This window comes from Corvus moneduloides, chromosome 24, assembly GCF_009650955.1.
Source record: "Corvus moneduloides isolate bCorMon1 chromosome 24, bCorMon1.pri, whole genome shotgun sequence".
Taxonomy (NCBI): domain Eukaryota; kingdom Metazoa; phylum Chordata; class Aves; order Passeriformes; family Corvidae; genus Corvus; species Corvus moneduloides.
In genome coordinates, this window is record NC_045499.1 from 1,723,600 (window position 1) to 1,747,788 (window position 24,189).

General features: G+C 46.2%; 1 protein-coding gene across 1 annotated transcript in view; it reads right to left on the minus strand.

The window, feature by feature from the left end:
• KDM5B (lysine demethylase 5B) overlaps positions 1-22,595 on the minus strand; it is a 55,807-nt gene extending 33,212 nt beyond the window's left edge. Inside the window, exons 1-5 of the mRNA XM_032132944.1 lie at positions 22,327-22,595; positions 10,465-10,542; positions 9,049-9,171; positions 8,010-8,180; positions 2,338-2,472 (exon numbers count right to left, since the gene is read on the minus strand). Of these exons, the coding sequence (XP_031988835.1) occupies positions 2,338-2,472; positions 8,010-8,180; positions 9,049-9,171; positions 10,465-10,542; positions 22,327-22,464 (645 nt within the window). The 5' untranslated portion in view covers positions 22,465-22,595. The remainder of the gene's footprint in view (positions 1-2,337; positions 2,473-8,009; positions 8,181-9,048; positions 9,172-10,464; positions 10,543-22,326) is intronic.
• Between the last annotated feature and the right edge of the window lie 1,594 nt (positions 22,596-24,189).

The following is a 24,189-nucleotide window of genomic DNA, read 5'->3' on the forward strand; positions in this document are numbered from 1 at the left end:
AGTCAGTCACTCTCAGCCACCCTCTGAAGCCCAAAAAATGGGATGTGTGGCCCAGGTCTAAGGCAGGACTGGATACAGCCCCAAGTACTCCATGGGGTGGGAACTGTTTATTCAGTCTGGGGGTTTTTGTAGGTGTTGGTTGTTTGATTTGGATTTTTACAGAGCTGACATGACTTCCTCATCACTTTTCATGTTCTCTTTGCCCAAATGTCTCCATCAGACCAGGCAGAGGTCCCATTGCTTAAGATAAGCACGAACAGAAGTTGTTCACTGTGTGCAGCAGTTCTGCCTCAGGGCCAGTGTGCACTGAGCCTCAAGTGCAGGGACAGAGCCCCAACTTCTGCACCTTCAGCTCCTCCGAGCTGTGCCTCTATTTTGTGCTTTAGCTGATACTGATCTTCCTAAGAGCAGCCCTTGGTTTGGCCTGAGCCTTTTATCACATCAAGTCATCTCACTTTCACCTCCCCAGCACTGTTGTGGTCTTTCACACTGAACTGTTCTACACCAAGCACCTAAAGCCTTCGCATTTCAAAACCAGCCTAGACAATCACTGTCCTTTTCCTTTCTCATTATGAACATTTTCTCCTGACTGTTTACTCCCCAGGTGGGAAAGGGCAAGGTAAAACTGCGTGTGTCTCACAACTGCAAACTAGCGCTTATCCTACAGGCCACAAAAACTTACAGTACTTCCCTGTGGTTCACTTCTTTTAAATGTTTATGGTCAGCCTTTGAAAAGCAGGAAATATCAAACTGGCAAACATGAGAATGAATTTAAGATTCACAGTTTAAGACCCAGACAAATCCTTTTATATCTCATTAGAGCAAAAACTTGAGACGTGAACCAAACGTTACTCTTTTGCAACCAGGTCAGTGCAAATGCCAACTGCTTGGAGCTTCAGTGTTGAATAAAATGGATTTAATAACCTTCTCTGACTGCACTGACATGGAACAGCAAAGTTCACATTAACAAATCCTAACTTTGGGAAATTATTGTCTTAAAACATTACAGCTTAAGCCAGCCAGTCCCTGTTGCTCAATTCAGCCTTAGCACCGTGTGTTCCAGTTATGTTCTTAATTAAGGATTTTCCTTCCACAAAAATGAGGTGTACAACATCAGTGATGCTTGGGGCAAGAGCTGAGAGGGCAGCCTTGCCTTTTGGCTAAGGATGAGCAGTTGGTTTCCCCCAAAATGACAAAAATGTGCCCTCTTTGTCAGTGCCATCTGACACCACTGCCAGAGAAACAGCCAGAATTTTAGTGTATATTTGTCCTGCTGTCAATTCTAAAGAGACCCGTGACAACAAGTATCCTTCAACCACAGGCAGACACTTCAAATGGAAAGTTTCAGCCCAAACTACTGAAGTTTGCTTGGAATTATAAAACCACTTGTAACCAGGTATTTGAGTGGAAAGGCTTTAGAAACCCTTAATTGCAACTCATTAACTAAGCATAATTACAGGCAGAATTTGCAACAGCTAAGCTGTACCATTCATACTAATAAAGACCAAGACCAGAACAATGGGAGTTAATAAGAGTCTGAAACAAATTGTGACCTTCCTAACTCATGATGTCACCACTAATCAGACCCTCTCCTGGGAATATCCTCCCCTACTCTTCATCTGCTCAAACAAAAGAAATAGGAACTCTCTAGAGATATGATCATCAGACTGGAAAGGCTGGAGTCAAAGTATTACTGTTTTCCAGCAACAAAGGAGACACGGGATCTCCTAAAATATGTCTTCACAGAAGATACTGAGATATAACCAACACATTTCATGCTTATCCAAACAAATATTGTTTCTTAAGGACATGTAAGATTGTACAAAACCACACTGACTTGATGGTATACATTTTTTCCTTATATTGTATGGGTAAACTAACACAAATTGATAGAATTCAGGAGTGAAAAATTAAATACAACAGCGCTAATGTTAAAACCAAAATCTTCCCCGCTCTAACACCTGGCTTCAACTCATGAGAGACGAACAGAAACCTTCCAGCACATTTAGAGAATAAGTGCTGCTCACTGACTGAGGAACAACAGATCAAAGCTGCTTCATTTCCAGAAGCTGTCACCTGTCTTTTCATCTAAGAGCCCCACAGTATCCACAATCATGCTGAAAGCATAACCCTACTGTCCACACTCACGAACAGCTTCCACAGCAGAGCCTCCCAGAACTCCGAACCTCAGTAACACACTTGGTAAAGCATCAGACAATACTTACCCACTATTTATGCATTTATAAATGTTTAGGTACCCCTGCCAAAGTGAAGCAGCTGTGCCTGTGCACACACACACACGCAGTGCTGTGCTCAGGGTGCCCTCAGCACGCTCACCTCGGGCGTCAGGCGCTTGGCGCGGCGGGCGGGGGGGCAGCTCTCGGACGGCGGCACCGACTGCCGCTGGGGGATATCGTGGGGCTTGTACTCCTTGTCCTTCGTGTCACTGCTCAGATCTGGCTTCTGCAAACACTAAAGAGACAATTTGATTACTTCATTTCTACCTCCACTTGCAATACAAACCTGAACAATTTCCTGGCTCATGGAAAGAACATAGACAGGGCCCTAATAATTCCTGTGCTGAGTTAATAAACAGCACGTATGACAATGGTAACATTACCTACCTGAACAAAGCACAAAATCACTTTTTCCTATCACTTTAATGACTCCAATAGCCATAATAAAGGATCTTAAATAAAGCTGAAGTCATCCTTTAAGTGTTAATGAGCACCAAACATTTCTCTGTGTGGAATACCAAGCCTAACTCTTCTGGCAGATGGGGCCTTTGCAGACGGGGTCACCAGCACTCTGGAACTGCTGAAGTGTCCTAACGTTGAGTGACTGTGATGCCAACATACAAAGCAATATTACAACCTATCAAACATCCCTGTCCTAACTGAAATACAGCTCTGTAAAACGGACACTGCAGGAGCTCCCTTCTTTCCATGTTTTGGAGAGGACAACTGCTGCATGAATTAAGGGCAGAAGGGAAAAGATGCAAGAACAGTTTTAGTTCTTTCAAGCTGCTGAATGAACACATTTAATTGCTGAAAACTGTGCATACCTCTGGCAAGAAACAGAATAATTAATGACAATTCCCCATTTGTCAAGCCACACAACACCCAGTAACAGCAGACAAAATGTAACAGTTTTTAATGAGTACACAACAAATCCTACAGAAAGAAAAAAATCTCATGTTGCCAGGAAGTAATTCATGAAATTGCTGGATCCACATTTCCCCAGTTCTGTTACTCTGTTCCCATCACAAGCATTTACTCAGCAAGAGAGAGCAGTAAAGGACAGAGAGAACCACTGCAGTGGTGTGAGGATGATGCTGCTCTATAGACAGCACAGCAAACATACTTTTAGAAATAAATGACAGCCAGAAGGGGGGAGGGAAAAGGAGCAGAAAGTGTTATTTTTGAAGAAGTCTATGCAGAGAGAATGGTGTATTTAACAAAAAAGCAGTATCAGTCAAGGGCAGCAGGGTGTCATTAACCACCGCCCACAGACAGTCCACGACACTGATCAAAGAAACCTCCAGAACTGCTGTTTGCTTTCAGACTACCTTCAGTCCTAGACTTTGTAAACTCTAGATTTATACTCTGAAAGCAAATGGCTGACTTAATTTCAGCATTAAATACACAGTACCACTCAACTTTGCAGCTCATGCACACAAGCAGCGAGTCCTGGCTGATGCTCAAAGGTTGGGTCTGGAGCCCCAGAGCTGCAGCTGCCTCTTCACGAGAGCCTGGTCCCTTAAAGCTCCCACTGGAACAAGAATCACAGGATGGCAGAAGGGTTTGGATTGGAAGGGAGCTTAAAGATCACCTTGTTCTAAGCCCCTGCCATGGGCAGGGACACCTTCCACTACACGAGGTTGAGACCCATCCAACCTGGCCCTAAATCCTTCCATGGATGAGGCATCTACCAAAGCTGAAAGAAGATGATGTGACATCAACATCAGGGAAAGAAAGCAAAAAATAACAATTTCTCAGAACAGAAAATGGACAAGCAGAAAGAGCAAATGAACAGGAAAAGATTGAAAATGAGAGAACAGAAAAGAACTTCTATAAAATCTGGGTCCTTGAATCATTTCCTCATGTGAAACCCAACTTATCCGAAAAAAAAAAGAGTTTCTACTGCTTCTGATAACAGAGGACATATGAACCTTGAAAACAAAGCTCTGGAAGGCAAACAGCTTTTCCAAAACAGAAGTGTAAGAAAACCTTGAAAACCAACAGATTGTGTCTCACTTCAGTGCAGTGCCCAGACAAACAAAGAAAAATCCAGAAAAAAACCCAAACAAACCCACCAAAACACAAACAAAAAACCCCACAAAAAATCCCCACAAAACAAACCAAAAAACCAAACCAAAACAAAAAAAAACAAACCAAAGAAATCCCAACAACAAGAAAACCAAACCCCAAAAAACCAACTGAAACCCCCCCACCCCCAAAACCCCCAAACAAAAAACCCAAAAAAACTCCCACCAAACCCCACAAAAAAAGGAGCCCTCACTGTTCCTTGAAAAACATCAGAAGACATTTCTTAAATAATGATGTTTCACCAACTATTTAAGCACAAACATTTCCCAGTGCCTCTGTAACCCGAGGCAAAGGCAGTGGTATGGAATGGCTGTTAATTCACAATTTCAGCTGTACCAAGAGAACACCTAGAACTGTTCTAAGGATGAGAATTCCTCTGTACTCCCTCTACTCCTGCACAGAGCTGATCAACTGTCTTGAACCAAGAGCACAGCTGCCATCTCTCTTCCCAACCAGGCTTTGGGGAGGTTGAGCTATTATCAACCATTCACCAGGAGCTCATCCCACACACTGTGATCATGATCTCGTTATATTCCAAGAAGATGGCTGCACACATGATCCTTGAACCCTCAGTGGTGGCAGAGAGCAAGTTAAAACCCATCAGCTGAGGCCACAAAGGAGTAGCTCCTTTAGCAGACAAAGGACAGAGCAGGAATGGCCACACGGCCTTCAGGATGTCAAAAGATTGGGGGGGGGGAGGAAGGGATACAATTCATTTCCTCCAGGTTTAGATGTTTATTAGTAGTAATTAAATTAGTAGTAATTTACACAAAAGCCTATCAGTCAAGCCTGATACTTGCAGAACACAACTGGTTTACCCCTACTACATGTCCATGGGGTTATAAAAACCACCGAACTCCAGAGGTGCTCATTTTTCTCCAGGAACAATGAAGGGTGCCAGAGAACTGTCTTACACTGAAACATCTTTATCAGAGGCACACACATCTAAATCTTTGGAAATAAGGCCACTAAAGCCTTAGTTTGGAAAAGAAACCAAATCCACAATTACTGAGTCAGCTGGATTCACTGACAAACAGAAGTAAAACCACCTCGAGCCGCCCAAAATGTAGCTGCACTTTAACTCATGGAACATCTGGGCAATGCAGTACAGAAGATGCACTGACACAAGATTCTGGATACCTCAGCTCATGCAGGGGACACTTTTCCCTCTGGGCATATAGTGTGACTCTCTGGGATGCCACGCAGTTACCACAGCTAGGAAGGAGAGGTACAGGGGTAAGAACCAGTACCACCAGGTTCACTGCAACTACTCCAGGCCTACACCATTACAAACACCCCAGGCCTGTCTAGTCCAATTTCAAGATAAGAAGAAAATAAATACCCCCTGTGGAGAGCCGCTTTGGGTATTAGAAACTGGCTGGTTTAAGGAATTTTTGCTGTTGGACTGAACATGAGCTTTAATAAAAACATGCTTTCCCCTCTATTCCCCTCTGAACAGCTCCAGAGAGTTTCACTATTTCAGCATGTAGACAGAAATAGCTCCAGCTGGAATATCTGTCAAAATAACTCCTGAAGCCAGTTTAATATGTATTGAAGCCACACAAACAGTTAATGCTACACACAGATCTAGATGAGATTAAAGTTATGGCACAGTCATTAGTTATTATTAGTGGAAACGACATAATGTCATATTTTTGGCCTTTGCAGGAAAAAAGGCAACAAATATTTCAAGTATTACCAAATAAAGAAAAAAAAATCAAAAGACAGTGAACACAAGCACTAATCTTGTCTGGATGATCATCAGAGCTGTGTGAAGAGCTTCTCTCAACAGGCTATTGAAGGAGAAAGCACATCTCTAACTGACAGCTGTCACACTGAACAGCTACAGCTTCTCCAAAGAACAGCTCAGGTTCTTAGATTCCCAGGAAAACACTGAACAGACACACAGTAACGGACACCTACACAAGAAGCATCTGGGTAAGCACCACTTAATAAGAACATGTGAAAGGAAGCCAAAAAGAATCTCATTTGAGATGATACTCAGAAAACATACTGCAAAACAAACTCACTTGAAAGATAACACTGTCAGGGGGAAAAAAAAATCAAATTAGAGTGAAAAGTGAGCTAAATCCAACATATTTCTGTGAATTCTCTCAGGTCATTCAAAAATCTGTGTCTACCACATATAGGAGGGGAGTATTTTAACTGCCTGAGGAGGGGAGGAGCTAAAAAAAATCAGTTAACCTTACGTGTATCACTTGTCTAGAACTGCCTCCACATCACTTTGAACAGATGTCACGTGGCCATTGCAAGACAGAGCTTAAAAAGTCATTTAAAAAGAATGTCCTCATCTAAGGAGGTTTTCCCTCTTCTAAAAGGGTTTAATACTGAGCAAACCATGAAGTGAGTATTAACTGTGTGACAGACGCTCTTGTGAAATTTCCATTTCCAGGATACTATGGTACCACGTTCACTGTTTCACAACTTTTAATTAGATCTTTCCCTGTGCAATGGTACCTCAAAAATATGGCAGCGAAGACAGGTGTAACAAACACAGAAGCTCAATAAAAACCCCAAAGAGAAATCACAATTTTCAGACCTAATACAAATGCCAAGTTTTCAATTAAATGCCTTTAGAAAGTGGTGCTGCTTTCCATTACTTAACAGGAATGTTTGAAGGAAGCCAAAATATTTTTGATCTAGCAGTTTCCTTAGCATGAAGATTTTTATCTTCAACTCAATTTTGTTCTTATCCTGTTTGCAAAAGACCCCCTTTTCTGAAGGGCCAGCAGAATTTAGCTGTTCTTCACTGAGAAGTGATTGTCACTGCCTAAATAAAAAGTCTAATTCTAACCTCTCTGGACTTACATCAAATCCCTCCCTCATTTTAGTAGCTTTGTGTAAAGGCCTGTGTTGATTTCTGTACACAGAGATATGCCTGTAACAGGATTAGGGCATTTATTGCTTAAAAAAGGTCAGCACTCCTGTCTTTGAAAGATCATCACGGAAAGAGCATTTCAAAGAAATAAAAATGGATGTTGACAACTGCAACCAATTTTGGATTTCCAAATAAATGACTGCTGCTCTAAAAGAACAGACCTATTCCTCATTAGAGATTATACGGCCTCCACTCTCAATCAACCCTGAATTTTGGTTTAATGGCCAAATCAAAGATTGATGACTAGGAAGGATGAAGATTTATGCTTGGAAAAAATCCCAAGTCACACTATTAACATCACTACAGCAGCCAGGAAGCTTTCTGCAACCTGTCCCCCTTAGTGAACGTGCCACAACACTGCCATGGCTTGGCACAGTCCCTCAGTCACTCTAGGCATGTGACACAGAACCACAGCACTTGTTGTGGCAGAGAGATGGACCTGGAATGTTCCATGAATATAGAAGTACTTGGCATTACAGAAATCATTGCAGGAAGTCTAAATGTCCCTTATCACGAGGCTTCTGTAAACTGGAGAGAGAAAATACCAACAGATACTGTTCAAAGCAGGAGTCAGAGGTCACCTGGAGGACTAATGCTAAAAACTTCACCTCTAATGAAAAGTTTGCCCATGGCTTTCTGAACTGCTGAACACAGCATCTGGTCAGTCACCTGAATGACACCAAGCACGGAATGCAGCTTCACAAACACTCCAGAAATTAAAAGAACCCTCATAGACTGGCTGCTACGTTAAGTGAACTGCAGGTGGTTTCAGCACAGCTTACCAAGAGACTTGCTCCTGACTGGAACAGGTTGTAGGGGTAGAGAATTCGCTCGTAATGCGCACGGATGTGCGAGCCCACAGCTTTGCCAGGAGCAAAGCCCATCCTCGTGGCTATTTTGGTCCATTTTCTCTCCTTGCAAACTACATCAAATCCTCCTTGTTCTGCAACTAGCTAAAAAGTGAAAATAAAATAGTCACATATTTAATGGCAAAATTATCACGTTCAAGGAAAAAGGCAGGACAACATCCCAATTGACATTTTAACCACAAAAAATACAGATTTAAAAAAACCCCCACAACATTGAAGTTGTTTGAAGGCAATAACTGGAACATATAAAACATAACCTATTCAGGAATTCCAAACTTGTTGGATTACTTTACAAATAAATCAGCACCTCTGTTCCATGTGCAAACAGTCGCTCAGCCTACTCTGAGAACTTATTTGGCTGCAATTTGTCACTTTGTATCCCAACACAACTTTCTAGCACAGGACACTCAGTTCTTTTCACCAGAAGAAGTGCTACAAAATAAGCTCAAAAATTCCCAATAAAAACTGCCCTAAACATAAAGAAAAGAGAAAGAACATATCCTTGGGGTCAGAGAATCCCATCTCTTACTATCAGTATACATGAAATTCTCCACAAGTTTAACAAGTTTCGTCCTAAAAGTAATTGGATTTTTTTTCTTCCGTATTTCTAATGGAAAATTTTTTTCTCTCACTTTTGTCATTGTTCAGGAACTTTCTCCAGTTAAGCCTAAGCTTATTCTTGACCAGTATACCCAAGTTCAATTTTAAAGAAGAGCTGTAAATTTAAGGTGATCTAGGCTCACAGGAAAACTTCCATGATAATGTATTACTTACTTTTCCTGATAATGTATTCTTACTCTTACTGTCCCATTAGCTATGTTAGCTTAAACAAAGGAATACTTTTTCCAGCTTAGATATACCCCAAAACCTCCCCTGACCAGCTGTGATACCATCCCAGGAATTGAAGTAACATAGCAGCTTTTCAGGACAAGTTTTTCCATAATGGTCTTACTCTGTTAAGCTGAAATAAATCCAAGATCTTCCTCTCCACATGTGGAATTTTCAGTGTGCATCCCTGAAGCTCCCAAAACTTTGCAATCTGGTCCAGAAAATTCAGCTTTACACGAGTTTGGGCCTGAAATCAACCAACCAAACAAGTGAACTGCATGCTAAAAGCAGATGTAGGTTTTGTACCCCAACATTTACAGCACTGCAGACTCAGCTGCCTGCCCAGCTTTGCCCTCTGCAGGAGTCATTTTGCATTTTCCCCTTCTCATCATGTGGAGAAAAATAAATTCCATGCAGATACCATTGGTGGTATCTGCATGTTTCCTTGAGTCACCTTTTGTTACCTTTTACTGCACTCAGAAAAGTACTTTCTGAGAACAGCCAAAAGGTAAGTTATTACTGCTAAAGACTCCCTAAACCAGCTGCATTGTCCAGATTTGCTGCATTATTACATTAATTACTGCAATAGTTTATTACAATTTGGTTTATTTGCAATAAACCAAAAATAAATCAATATTAAAAAAAAAAAATTAAAGGTTTTTTTTTTCTGTTACTCCTTCTCACTCCCAACTGTGTTTGTTTCACTTTTAAACACACAAATGGGTCAGGGCAGGGAAAGCCTGGCTGGTTGCACAGCAATTACCACAGTAAGATCACTGCACTGCTGCTATGTAAGAGCAGTAACTTAAATTTCGACACATTTTATTTTCAGCACGTTTTCTGTTCTTAAGGTAAAAACTGGCCATGTCTGTACAGATTAGCTTGTCTGCAAACTCCAGGGAGCTCTGAACAGCCTGTGGTCACACAAATCCCCCTCTTAGCATTCTAAGCCAGCATCTGAGCCCTTCCCCAGCACTTCTCATGACCACGTCAGGACTTCAGAAACCAAGAATCAGGAGAATAATTAGGCACAGAGTCACCATCATCCCAAATGGTACCAGCACTGAGCCAACCAGAAGTCCTCACACTCCCCTTTAGTGTCAATTCACTGAAGCAGTGAATGAAAGTGCTTGTGAACAGCAAATTTCCACAAACTGAATCCAGATTTTGCAATTGTTTCTTCCAAAAGGCTGGCTATTTTTAAAGCACTCCAAGTGTTTCATCTCTTTTCCTTTTGAAAGACACTGTATGAGTGCAAAACACAGACACAGATCTATGGCCCTGGACAGTTTAACTACTTAGAAGCACCTGTGTGGAAAAGGCCTAAATTAAGTTCCTTTTTTAATGAGCATTAACATTATTTTTATGCCTGGAATGTTTCTAACTAGGTTCTGAAACAGATGGATTTCCGTGCTAATTAGAAATTGCTGTTCGAGGTCCAGAGTGCTGTCAGCTCATGGCCAACTGTGGCAAACATCACCTCCCAAAAACACACTGACACATTTTGGGAGCAGAAGTAATGTTTAGCTTTCCAGTTTACCTCCAGTTCATTGAGCCTCTGGATCCTTGGTGTGAAGTGAAGCTTGTCGACATCGCACGCGAACGGAGGCTGCCAGTCCTGGAAAACAGAAGGGTTCCATCAAAAGATCAGGAAAAGGAAGGAAATTTCTGCAGCAGTCAAAAGCCAGGTGAGCCTGAAGCATGAAGAGCCCCCACGGCCTCCAGAGCCTCCTCAGCCCCACCAGCACATGGAACTTGGCGTGGTGGGGGCTCAGCAGCTGCACTCTGACCCATCAGGGAGCCAGGGCTGTGCTGATAACCAAATCCCCTCACTGGGAACAAGTCAGAGAGCAGGAATGGTGAGATACGTTGAGTGTCATTGTCTACCCCTTGGAATACTTCACTGTGCCTCAAAAATAGGTAATGGGACCACCAAATCAGGTACACTTTGGAACTGAAGACTTGTTCTGCAATGCAAGCCTCCACAGAATCATGGAATCATTGACGTTGGAAAAGCCTTTTAAGATCATCAAGACCAACTTCTAACCCACCACCACCATGTTCGCCACACCACCCATGTCCCCAAGTGCCACATCCACACATCTTCTGAACACTGCCAGGGATGGTGACTCCACCACTGTCCTGGCCAACCTGTGCCAATGCCTGACAATTTCCTTGGCTGCAAACATTCAGGAAGAGCTGGAATATGACCAATTTAAAAAAAGATTATTATTACTTTGATAAAATACCTGCAACTGAAGTGTAATTTATAAACACAACTATAAAGCCGTTTTATCTTTTAGATCTCTGACATTTACTGCACATGCTTGGTTTGGCAATACACGACTTCACAAAACCAAATTATATTTGATTTAAACTTGACAGGAATTTATTATATATAAAGTTATCTTGTTATCACAAATTACAGAATGAAGATAATGCACAAGTGAGCTACTGCCAGTGTAGTAGGACAGGAGTAAGACAGAGCTTTGCATCAAGAAAAAGATCAACACTGGGGGACTGAGACAACTGAAGTAAGACCAGCATCATAAGCACATATTTTTTATCTTAGATTCACAGAGAATGTGAAAATTAGCGCAGAAAATAAATGCTTTCCAAAGCAATTATCTTACAAACAAACATGGAGCAAGAGTCACTGAGAGCTGAAGAGCGAAGAGGGCCACCAATCCATACATGTTACCAAGCTGGCATTGACTAATCCAGACCTCAAAATCGGTAATAAAGGTTTTCTGATCCTGCAAGGCACTTGCAGCACACCACAACTTGACAAGGCTGGCTGAAATTAACATTTGAATTGGCAATTAGACAATGGTAGGGGGTCAGGATGACAAATTATCCAGAGGACACTCAATCCTCAACCAGTGGGACACATTTCTCGATTATTTTCCTGCTTCTAACCACAAGACTGTCTGATGCCCAATGACACGTTCTTGAGAAAGCCAATAACACGAACCCTTCTTTTACTGCCTATTTTCTACGCCAGAAAACCAAATGCAATGAAACTATCAAGTCTGAGGAAGAGAACTGACACTCTTTTCTAATATCTTGTTTGATGAATCATTTGGGGCCCTCAAGCTGTAAGATGAGAAGCATAACTGGGAACAGTTGGGCAGGATTTGAAGTATTGTACTTCAACAGGACAAATCTGACTCTCAAGCTGAACCAACTGGTTACATCATTAGTCACAACTCCAGAGTCTGCTCTGTACCAAAGAGAGGGAGACAGGAAACAGGCACCGAGACCAGGAGGGAACACAGTGGCGATGACACACAGGACCCTTGAGACATGCTGGGGACTGAATTAAACTGCCCAAGGGAGAATTGTAGGGAGCTTTGCTTAGGCCGAGAGTAAATGAAACCAAGAGGGCTGTGCTGCCTCACTGCTTTGCTAAGCAGTAAGCCAAGGCTGTCTCTGGGTGGACTGTGCATTACCCCAAACCAGATCCTCTAGTAAGGCTCTGCAGAGGACAAGAACCAGCAATAAGATGAACAGGGGCAAGAATTCAGCTCACGTAGGCAATGACACCACCTCTCAAACTGTCACCCCTCCAGGCTGCGCTTCAGGGCTACCACTTGCAGTTACTGCACTGGCAGCACGTCAGAGAAGCCAAGCAAGGGAGGGGACAGCACAGGAGACTCTTCTGGTCAGGCCACATGTCTGCTGGCACAGGCTGCTGCTTTGGGCAGAGCCCAGAGGAAAGCCTGCATGCCACTGGGCACAACAGGAGAAACAGGATCCCTACCTGCTCCTACAGGCTCCAGCTCATGCTCAGACTAAAGAAATCCAGCTCCAAGGGCGCCTAGGGCAGACACAGACCCAATCCATGTCAGACAGCATAGAGCAGGCTAGTCCCCTCTGCTTATGAAAGCAAATGAGGAAATTTATGTGCATGATCTTAAAGAAACAGCTCATCCACAGCATGGCACCTGAAACATCCTGCTCCAGAATTAGCTGATTATCTCCATGATCTCCATGTGTCTATTTATTACTGACTGGTGCATGTTTTGGGACAGTCTTTCCTGTTTGGCCAAAGACACTGGCTCTGGCAAAGCACCAGTCACCTACTGCGCTGGAAGAGTAACACGACACCAGACAACACAAGCTGCCACAACAGGCATTTCCTACACCCGCAGCTTTTAAGTTTACCAATGACTGAATGACCAACACACACACCAAGACGCCCTGATGGCACGTCAGCTGTTTCTCAAAGATAAGCTTTGGGAGCTCCATTTCTTCAACAGCACTTTCAGTAGGTGACTTCAGCCTATCAGGCAGACAGGTTCATCAGCCAGAAACAAACATTTCACAGCCCTAAAAGTGTTTCACTTTTAGCAAGGAGAAAGTCATTGGAAGAGCTTCTGCTGGGTGATGGTAAATTGGCTTAATGAGAGGCAACATTGGATTGACTCTGGCTCCTGAGGTTTTGAAGCAAGTACCATAGAATAGGCTGAGTCGGAAGGGACCATCGAGTCCATCAGGATCATCACGTCCAATTCCTGGCCCTGCACAGACACCCCAACAATCCCACCCTGTGCCTGGGAGCGTTGTCCAAACGCTTCTTGAACTCACACAGGCTTGGAGCTGCGCCCATTCCCTGTTCAGTGCCCAACCACCCTCTGAGGGAAGAACCTTTTCCTGATATCCAACCTAAACATCTCCCAACTCAGCTCCAGCCATTCCCTTGGGTCTGTCACTTGTCATGAGAGGGAACAGATTGGTACCTGTCCCTCTGCTGCCCCTCGTGAGGATGCTGAAGGCCCCAGTGAGGTCTCCCCTCAGTCTCCACTGAACAAACCAAGTGACCTCAGCTGCCCCTCACGAGGCTTCCCCTCCAGACCCTTCACCATTCTCGTGGCCCTCCTTAGGATGCTCTCCAATGTCTTTTTTATATTGTGGTGCTCAAAACTGCACCAAGGACTTGAGGTGAGGCCGCAGAAGTGCAGGCAGAGCTGAGGGAAATGAATGCCATATATAATATATCACATTAGATTATTATAAAACCACTCCTGGCTTTACAAACATACTACAGCACGTCCTCTGAACACAAACTGTGTCAGATGACACTGTTACAGACCCACAGTCATCCACCATCTGGAGAAATGACAGCAGGTATAGCACACAGTCCATCCTGACTGTCACTGAGTCATTTTAAAGTCACAACAAGTTTATTTTGGATCATCCAAACTACTCAAAGTTGATATAACCAGTAAGGATATTTATCTTTCTCTATTCCACAGTATGGCAAGTTCCTCAAGTCCCAAACAAGATACTTTCAACCCTTCTTTAACGAGTGTATTATTTACTCAACAAAAATCTTGGACACATTTTGAAGCACAACTTACCAAGCCAAATGCGATGCTCACTTGCAGGCCCATGAAAAGACATTTGTGTGTGACAGAAATGCCTTTATGCACCTTGGAAAGGCAGCAGCACCACGAGAGGGAGCTTTGTGGTGCAGGATTCATTTGCAAAGCTGCTGAGCCACATGAGGAGCTTTGCTGGAGAAGAGACCAGTCACCACCCCCAACTTTCCAGGCCCACTTCCCTAAAGCTCATGCCTGGGAATCAACAAGACTTTCCCTCTCCATCCAGCTCCTCAAAGGAACTGGTTTGGATTTCCCTGTTTTAAAAAATGAATAAAAATGTTTAAGAAGTTCAGTTTTAAGTGTCTTTCAACAGTCATGCTGAGCACTAAGATTAAGTATACACAGAAAGCAAGACAACATCAATTTCCTTAAAAAATCAGGAGTTCTTACTCCACCAGGACTCTTCATCTGAAGTGACTCTATTGTGTTCTGTTGTCCATCCTTGACTGTTATAAGCCTGCAAGGGACAAACAAAATCCTGTGCCCACCTTAGCCTGCACTTGTTACAAACCTGTCATCAAATCCAGGCAAAAATGAGACTGACTTCAAAATTTCAAAGTCTTCTATAAACTTGAGGGACAAATCCAGCTGTGCAGAAGGCACACTCTAAGGATCACATTAGTATTTCAAGCAGTAATGCAAACTACAAATGGTCAGCAGAATTATTTCTGTGATTTCCATATTCCAGCTCCTAACTGAGCTGTTCCAGGGATGTCAGGCTTCAGAGCATTGCATTTCAGCTGGCAAACCTGCACCTCACCCAAACTCACTAATTAAAATTTAACCGCCCCCACCTCTGTGAATTCAAGTGAACAAGAAATCACCACTCTCCCTGGTAAGCTGTTCTACAAGTTAGTTGGCTTCAGCTTTTCTTCTTCCCTTATCCTCATGTCCTTTATAAGCAAATCCCTCATCTGCTGGCTGCCAAAGCAGCTATTCCTCAATCCTTCCTGGAAGAAATGTTTCAAGACATTTTTCAATAAACAAATACCTTTTTCCTTCTCTTTACAGAACCAGCTTTCCAGTCCTGCAAATAAGAGGGTTTTTTCCTTCGGCTTTTTCCTGAAGTCTCTTATATTTTTTTCAACATCTTTTGAAAACTGCAAGTAGCATTTTACTTGCAGTCTCTCCCATGTCAGACACAAGAAGAGACAGCCCTTTCATTATTTTGCTAGACAGCAGCTCATAGTAAGATCCAAAGGAATATCTTAGCAATTCTTGCCAGAGAAACACATTCATCCAGCGAACTGCAGCAATTCCCCTCTTCCCGGGATGCCCACCCTGTGAGCCTGACCTACATTCTTTGTTCCCACATCTATGATCTTGCCTTGGCAAAGGTGTTCCATGATTGCTGCCTCCAGAGGAGGGGAGCACACTCGGTGACTCAGAAGGTCCCTTTCAGTCTCCTGGTTTTATGACTACATTAAAAACACACTTGGAGCTCAGATGGCAGAATCCACACAAACCCATTATCACCCGGCAGTGGGTCAGCCACAAAGCTCCTGTCTAACGGGAACTAATCCCTCTGTGACCCTGTTAAAGGCTAACATTAGTTGGGAACTCCAATCATCAGCTAACCCAGTTTGTGATGAACAGCCCCTCTTTGGTCATTTCGAATGGAGGAGATTTTTCCATCAACCCCCCCGAATTCCTCCTTGCCAAGAAGGGACCCTGGGTGCACTAACCCACCTAATGCACAGAACTCTCCAAAAAGAAGCCTGGTGGAGTAGTTCTTATTTGAGACAAAACTGGGCTCTGTTATGTACTGCAGACTAGCAAGCGAGAACAGACACAACCACAGATCCTTCCCATCCAAGAACCACAGCCAAGCATGAGTGTACAGCGGGAATCACCTCTCTAGATCCCAGTGTTTCAGTGCCAGCTCCACACATGGACAGAAATAAAGGCTCAGGTAAGCTGGAGATGATTCTCAAGCGTCAGGGCCAGCTGCCTCTTGGGACCCAAAGGCAGAGAGAGGACAGAAACTACACACAGGGTTTGAACCTCTAAACTCAACAGGCAGCTGGGCTCACACACAGGAGATGCCAGGCTCCTCTCCATGGAGGCACCTGCATGCAAGGAACAGATAAACACCACTGTACCAGCAGCACTGCAGGTACAGCTGGGGATGGATGGAGTGCTGGGATCAGCAAATCCCAGATCCCTGATTCACTTCACAGCACTGACTCTGAAACAGAGCATCCATCACGACTGGGGCCAGACCCAGCTGTGGGTGTCCGAGGGTACCAGACCCCAAGAGCTGCTGCCACCTCCCCTCAAGGCACAGGACACCAGGGTCAGACCTTTGCTCTAATCCCCAGTACATTCCCGGGGTGTATGCAACTGGCACAGACAGAGACTCACTGAAAGAGACTGAGGAAAGGAGAGGAAACTCTCATTGTCTTTTAAGCCCACGCCAATGTTTCAGTGTTTCTGAAGAGCAGAAACCACCCATGGTGACCACAGCAGCACCGTGCATGGCCACTGCCACTAGTAAAATAAATAATAAACTAAAATAATTCTTTTGCATATTTTATTGCTAATTAGAGATCAGTAAATAACCTACTCTGAATTTATCTAATTCCACAACATGACCCCTGTGATGAATGTGACAAGTTCTTCATTTAAAGCCAGCATTTCCTAATGACCTTCGGTGGCTAATCTACTTTTCTTCACATGAATTGACAACAGGGGAACAGGAACCTCAGCACTAAAATATCTCTTCCCCTCCCAAAACCCCATCCATTCTTGATCCCAAAGTTCCCAAAAATGGCAGATCCACCACCATCCTTCACTTTCCCCTTCCACCTGATCCTCTGTCAGTCAGAAATGCCGTTTCCTGACTCACCTGAGCCTGGCTTCTGCTCAGCAGGAGCAGAGGCTCGGGCTTGGCTCGCCAGGACTGACAGATGCTGCAGCACCTCTGGTTTGTCCCACTGAAGCTCACTTACGTGTTGTAATTGAGTTATCTCTGTGTTTTCTCTTTGATAAAATCAACTGACTGAGCCTCTGTGTATTGTCAAATCTGAAGGATCATCACCATCAGCTTCCTGTTTCAGACAAAGTATCGCAATTCTCTGCATTAATTTCTGTTTTAGTGGTGGTTTGTTTTACAGCTCCAGGACCAGATTGCCAGAACCCTCAGTCAAGCTGCTCCAAAACAGAATTGGTTTTCGTTTTTTCTTTTCTCCATAAAAATGAAAATAAATCAAGCAACCAGCTGAATGAGAAGCCTGAACAGACCTTAAGAGGTTTAAACAACACTTAAATCAATGTTGTTCCTCAAAGTATGTCCCTGGAGGAGCAGTTCCAGTTCTCCCAAGCCCTAAGCCTTTAGGTTTCACCACTCAGGCTTTGCTAAGGTTAAATATTTCATTATTTCATATGCAGAACTTTTATGATGCTTCTCTGTACCCTCTCCAGTTGTCAAATCTTTTTTAAATCCTGCAGTGAGTGTGGGATCCTGAATACAGAATTTTCTACTCTCGTGCTGCCACAGAGGTAAAATCCCCCTATTTATCACCGAGAAACTCCAGAGCTGCATTCACTGGCTTATCCAGAGCTCCCATTCCACCATTACACTGCTTTCCACCAAGGTCCACAGTTATTTTTCTAGACTCCTTCCTCCTCTAAGATGCTCCATGATCCTTTGTTCCAAAGGTAAACCCTCTCATTGAGTCCTACTTAAACGATTACTGTTTCATAATATCCATTGTTTATTGGGCAACTGGGATCCCTCTAAAGCAACGAGCCACCACCATAACTCCATTTGGAATCATGGCTTTTGTTCTTCTAGACGTGTAATGAAAATTACATACCCTTAGCTTGAGGTTGTGAGACACCATTAGAAAGGGATCCTTCATTACAAACACTCATTAATAGTTGAACTAATTTGTGAATTGGTGTATTAATTTTGCACAATAATAGTTTCTATAATTAGAATACTGAACACACTTAACTTCTAGATCTCAGACAAGGACAACACAACTGATTTAACCAAACACATGGTCTCATGGAAAAAAATAAAACTAATTTGATCACACCAGTGTTCATACAATTGTATTCCATACTATCGCCTTCCAAGTTCCTATCCAGGACTATTCCAGTCGTTCTTCCGCTCTGGAGCTAGAGGGGGTCAACTCTTGCACCCAATAAAGAACTCAAACCAATAAGGAAATTAATTCTCCCTGTTCTCAAGTTCACCAGTATTCCAGGATATCCTGAAAACTGACAGTCAATAATTTCAGTAACTCCAGGGTCAATTCCTTCAAAATTCCAGCTCTGCTAATCCAGACTTTCTAATCTTTAAATGTTTGGTTTAAGTGACTTGGAAGCCTTAACAGTACTTCTGCATATTCATGTTATTTAGAGCAATGAAATTTAGCCTGGATGTTCTCAATTTTCATGCTTGGCCTTAGGAAAGTTATGATGTTCTAGTACATTGTACAATGTTGTGTATTTTGAAATGGATTTATATGGTAAGTAAGGCTTAAATAATCATTATTTATTATTTCTTCACAGCAGCAAAGCAACGATGCAACGAAGTGAAGCAAGAATCCATCTTCAGGAAAGGCTTGGAGCGTTTGATACCTCTCCTGCTCCACATGTTACCATTAATTCTTGAAGCTAAGCTTCACATTTGTTAGACTGTTTACTTCCATTAATTACTATTAACTACCTATTTTGAAGAACAACTCCATTCTCAAGCAATACTTCATCTGACCCCCTAAATGCCCCCAGTGATTTGCAGAGCTATCACAGGCTTCTAGAATGTAAGGCCTTCACTTGACATGCCAAGTTTTGGAGTAAACTTAGTTTATTCCAAACGACCAGATATTGTTTAAATAAAGAAATCCTAATAAAAGGTATTTTTGGTTCATAGAAGAAATTCTAACTAAAAAATGGCTCATGATGGACTGCGAACAAGTTGTACCCCACCAACTCTCCTACATCCAGCTGCCCCTTCCCCCCAGATCTGCAATAGACCCAAATTTAAATCTCTACTTTATGCAGCTCATTAACTGCCAGGAACAACCACCATCCGAGCACTTTGCTGCCAATGGGGCCCTCTGCTCATGCTCCATGCTGCTGACAAAAAGCCACAGAGAACAGTGCCAGTGAGCTGGTTATTGCTGCACCCTCCACCAGTCACTGCAGCATCTCAGAATCCCCAAATAAGAGCAAAACTCAGTCACTGGTGATGGCTGGAACAAACTGAACTGGAATGAAGAGGAAGAGAACTCCTTTTGAGTGTTCAACTGGAAACTGCCATGCAGAAATTGCACCTCCTGTTATATTCCTGGACATTCTTCCATCTTGTGAACATGCAGTGATCACCCAGAATCCTCTGTCTTCCACCCAGATGTCTTCTGTACACCAACTACCTCAATACCCCCTCACTAAACAGGTCACCGTCCTCCAAAGCTGCCACACAAGAAGCCACCGCAGACGTGGTTTTCTCTGGGCCCACCTGGTGCCCAGCTAATGCCAGCAGAAAGGGACTGGAGAAAGTCCGGTCCTTTGGAGCCCAAGGAGCTCTCCTGCGCATGCTCCAGTACTGGAGCATCAAAGCCAGCTCCAGAGTAAGGGCTTGTCCATGAGCAAGTGGGGAAGCTACAGCTGGGCACCATCAGTCTCGCACAACGTTTTGCCATGTTGCAGCTCAGATACAGAAACACAAATTCATCTGCTGATAACTGCACAGCAGTTTAAGCTAAAATAACGCCAGCCCAACCATCAAATTTTCAATTCCTCTCTCGGCACAGATCCTGACAGCTCATGGTGCTGCCTACCTGCTTCCCGGCATGTAACCAGACTGCACACGCTGGCCAGAGATTCCCTCAGATGCAGGAAGATTCCAAACCTCAGCCATCACCAAACAAGGCATCCAGTTGGAACACACACACTGTTGTGCAAACAGCAGTACAGTCTTTAGCTCCCGGTATTACAGACCCCTCGATTACACCAAAAAGAACAATAACTGAATATTCACTGCGGCTCCTGATCACAGGAGGAAGGCCAGGAACTACGTCAACTTAAAGGCTTTTCTGGTCGCTTTGGAAGAGCTCCCTCTATGCTCCAGGCCGCTGAACCAACCACGCACTTCACAAGTCATCCCAGGCATTATCCAGGGCAGATAAAGCCATGGGAGCTCAGCTTGCCCAAAGCCAGGCTCCAAGAACTACCCATGCTCAGCCCTCAGCAGCTCCAACTATTTTCATCCTGCTTCTAAATACGCTCAAAGAGCTGATCACACGGCCAGGCAGGCACACCACCTGGTGTAATATCTGGTGCAATACCTGCCCCTTCAGGAAGCAAAGACGAGAGCAGCTGAAAATGCAGTTGCAGTAAGTAATTCAGTCCTTTTTTGAGGGCTGTTGATTTATGATCTCCAACAGATAAAATCCTACGAGCAGCTTTCTGATAAGGTTTTGGCTTTTTAAACAAGCAGCCAAGAAACACAGATGAGATTTTTTTAGATGAGATGCTTCTAAAACAAATAAAAAGACACCCCCCTCAAAAACAGAAAAACCCAAACAAACAAAAACCCACCAAAACATCCAACCAATCAAAAAAAGCAGTTCTGGTCACAGTTGCTGAAACACTGTTGGCAACTTAAAACCCCAAAAGATCTTCTCAAAAATACTACAGAACTTCAATGGTGACTCTGTAACAAAAAACATCTTAGCCCCTTAACTCTGAGCATCCGGCTGCTCTGCATGAAAAGAAGCACTGGCACGTTCTACCAGGACACAAATTCAAAAGCGGTCTTCACAGAGCAATCCGGGATTCTTCCTCCTGAGAGCTGAAACACCTTCTTTCCTCTCCAGCAAGATTCACATTATTCACTCTGCTACAAACATTTCTGCCACCTCAGACACTACCTCAGCAAGTTACTACTATTTTAATTCAGAAGGAAAAGGATGGACACCAACAGGAGTCCCAGCAACAACCAAAACACCGAAGTGAGGAGTGTGTGTTTCTGAACATTATTTCTTTGAAGTCAAAGTCTCCCTCGCAAAACTTCAGCTTGCAGAACTGTTCTGTCAGTTTTCCCCCTTGCTGGAGGGAGATGTAAACTCAGTGCCTGTTTAACATTCTGGTTGTTGCCGTCATGTTAACTGCCTTACCCGGCTGCACCACCCCAGACTCGCACCACGCTCCACTTAGGGAAGAGCAATTCACTCAAAATAAAGATGATTCACACATTGTTTAATTAGATTTTTACTTTGAGAAGCCCCTCTCCTCACCAGTGCGGGTGTTCATACCTTTAAACAAACTAACAATTCTGACTATACAAACTATGGTTCTAAGACCATCACAACATTTCTCAGTAAATTGAGTGGACCAACAAAAGGAAATCAGAATTCATACCCTAATTTTGAGCTTACTACATCATCGGTCGAGATGATGATGATGAAGATGAAGGCTTACTACTTCTTCCCACAGTGGATTGCATTCTAAAATGGTGGCCATGTCTGTCTAGGCTTCAGCTCGCAGAGCCACCAGCCAAACTCACGGCTGCGGAGTTTGGTCTTGTCCAACTTGAGAAACAGTTCCCTGTGCTAAAAGCGCGCCGAGGCCGGGGAGGCCGCGGCGGGGCCGGGGGCGGCGGGGAGCGGGTCCCCCCGGCCCCACACCGCCACAATGCCAACATGGAGGGCAGCACCCCGGCACCTCCTCCGGGGCTCGGCGGGGCCGCTCCGGGCGCGAGGCCCCGGCCAACCCCGGGGGCCGGGGAGAGGCCGGGCCCGGCCGGGGCAGCTGCCCCCCGCCCCCGCTCCCTCCACTGCCGCTCCGGCGACTCCCCCACCGGGCGCTCCGACACTTGGGAGCCAGTTCGCGCGGGGAGCGGTCGGTCCCTTCGGTCCCCTCAACCCCGGCCCGGTGAAACTTCAGAGCGGCGGCGGGGGCGGCCCCGCCTGCCCGGGGTCACCTGCGCGGCCGCGGGCCGGGGGGGGCCGGGCCGGGCCCCACACAAAGGCCGCTCCCGGCGGCGCCATGCGGGCACTCACCGGCGGCGGCCGCACCTTGCAGATGCCGGTCTGCTCGGCGATGGGCCGGATCTTGTGGATGAAGGCGAAGGGGTCGGCGAACTCCTCCCAGCTGGGCTCGAAGACGGGGCACTCGGGCGGGGGCAGGAACTCGGCCATGGCCCGGCCGGGGCGGCCGCTCCGCACCGCTGTCCGAACAATCTCCGGAGCCGCCGCGCTCCGTGCGCGTCCGCGGGGGGGCCGGGGCTGGGAAAAGAGTCCGCCCGGCCCGGGCAGGGGAGGGGGCGCGGCTGCCCCGCCCCGCCCGCGCCTTTGTGCGGGGGCGCCGGGGCCGGACCGGGGAGGGCCCGTTGGGGGCGGGGGGAAAGAGCCAGCGGCGGATCCTCCGGAGCGCGGCCTGGCCCGCGCAGCGCGTATCCCACGCCCGCTACCCGGGCCCCGGCGGAGAGCGAGGCCCCGAGAGCGTCGCTCACCGCGGCCGCTGGGGGTCCCTCCCGGTGCCCCCCGCCCCGCCGGGCCGCAGCTCCGCGCCCCCCCGCTCCCGCCGCCTTTGTGCGCTGCCCCTCGCCTTGTGCGCGCTGCGGCCGCTCCCCCCAGCACCGCTGGTTCGGGGAGGCCCCTGAGCCGCGCTCCCCGCCCGCCGTGCCCCCCGCGCCCCGTCCCGTCCCGCCCCCCGGGGCCGCCGGCGCTGTGTTTACATGCGCGGAGGGATCCGCACAGCTGACAGCGGACCACGGCCGGCGCTTCTTTTTTTAAAGAGCCTCTCCGCGCGCCGCCATTGGCTGCGCCCGGGACGCGTCACGCGCGGGGCGGGGCCGTCCGCCTCCGCGCGGCCGCATTGTCTGCCCCGGCCGCGGAGCCCCCGCGGCCCCGGCCCGGCCCCTTTGTTCGGGGGGAGCCGGGCCATTGTCCTGGCCGCCGGCCCCGGGCAGCGCGGGGGTAAGGAGCGGTCCTGTTCCTGAGGGAGCGCGGCGAGGTGCTCCCCCTCACGCGCCAGCGGTTACCGGGGCCCCCCCGCCGGGGGTCCCACACTGGGCGGTCCCGTCCCCAGTACCGGCGCTGGGAGGCGGTGCCGGGCGGGGGAGGGGCGGCCTCGCCGCAGCAGGCGCCGCACGTAGCGCACGTGCGCGGGGGGGCGGCCCCGCTCCCGCCCACGGACCGGCCCCCCGCCCCGGCACCACCCCCGGGCCCGGAGGGACCCCCGGGCGGGACCCCCGGGAGGGACCCCCACACCGCCGGAGCCGCGGCTCCCACGGCCCTTGAAGGCACAAAGTCGCCCTCGGTATTTCCAAGTCACCGGTCCAGAGCGGAGCCAACCTGAGCGCTGTCACATCCGACAATGAAACAAACGATTGCAACTTTTGAGATGTGCACACAATGCTCCGGGCGTCATTTTTTGTAAAACTTCACGTACTGGCTTCAAATTTCCACTAAAACTCAGAAAAGCGTCCACTTTAACTGCAGTGTCTAGAGAAGTAAAACACCCAGTTCCAGAGCTGGCAGCAGCTTACCCCACTGCACACTGCCACAACAGGAACGCTCATGGGCTCAGCTCCATGTCACGCAGCTGCTCCCACTGCACAGGAACACCTTCCCCAGGAGAGGGGATGAGGAGGAAGCTGTCAGCTCTCCAAGCTGCTGCTCACAATTACAGTAAATCAAAAATTTGTGCAAAGTCCTCAGGGCCAGTTTAAGACAAACCTAATTCTTCCCAAAAATGGAGGAAAAAAAAGAAAGCAGGCACAGCTTTTGTAAAGCATTTGTGCAGGCAGTGTCAAAGGGAAAGGTCCTCCGCTCTGAGCCGTCCCTGCTGGAGCCTCCCTGGGTGGATGCAGAGGAGCAGGACCCACACCCCGGGGGCTGTCAGCCACAGCTCAGAGAAGG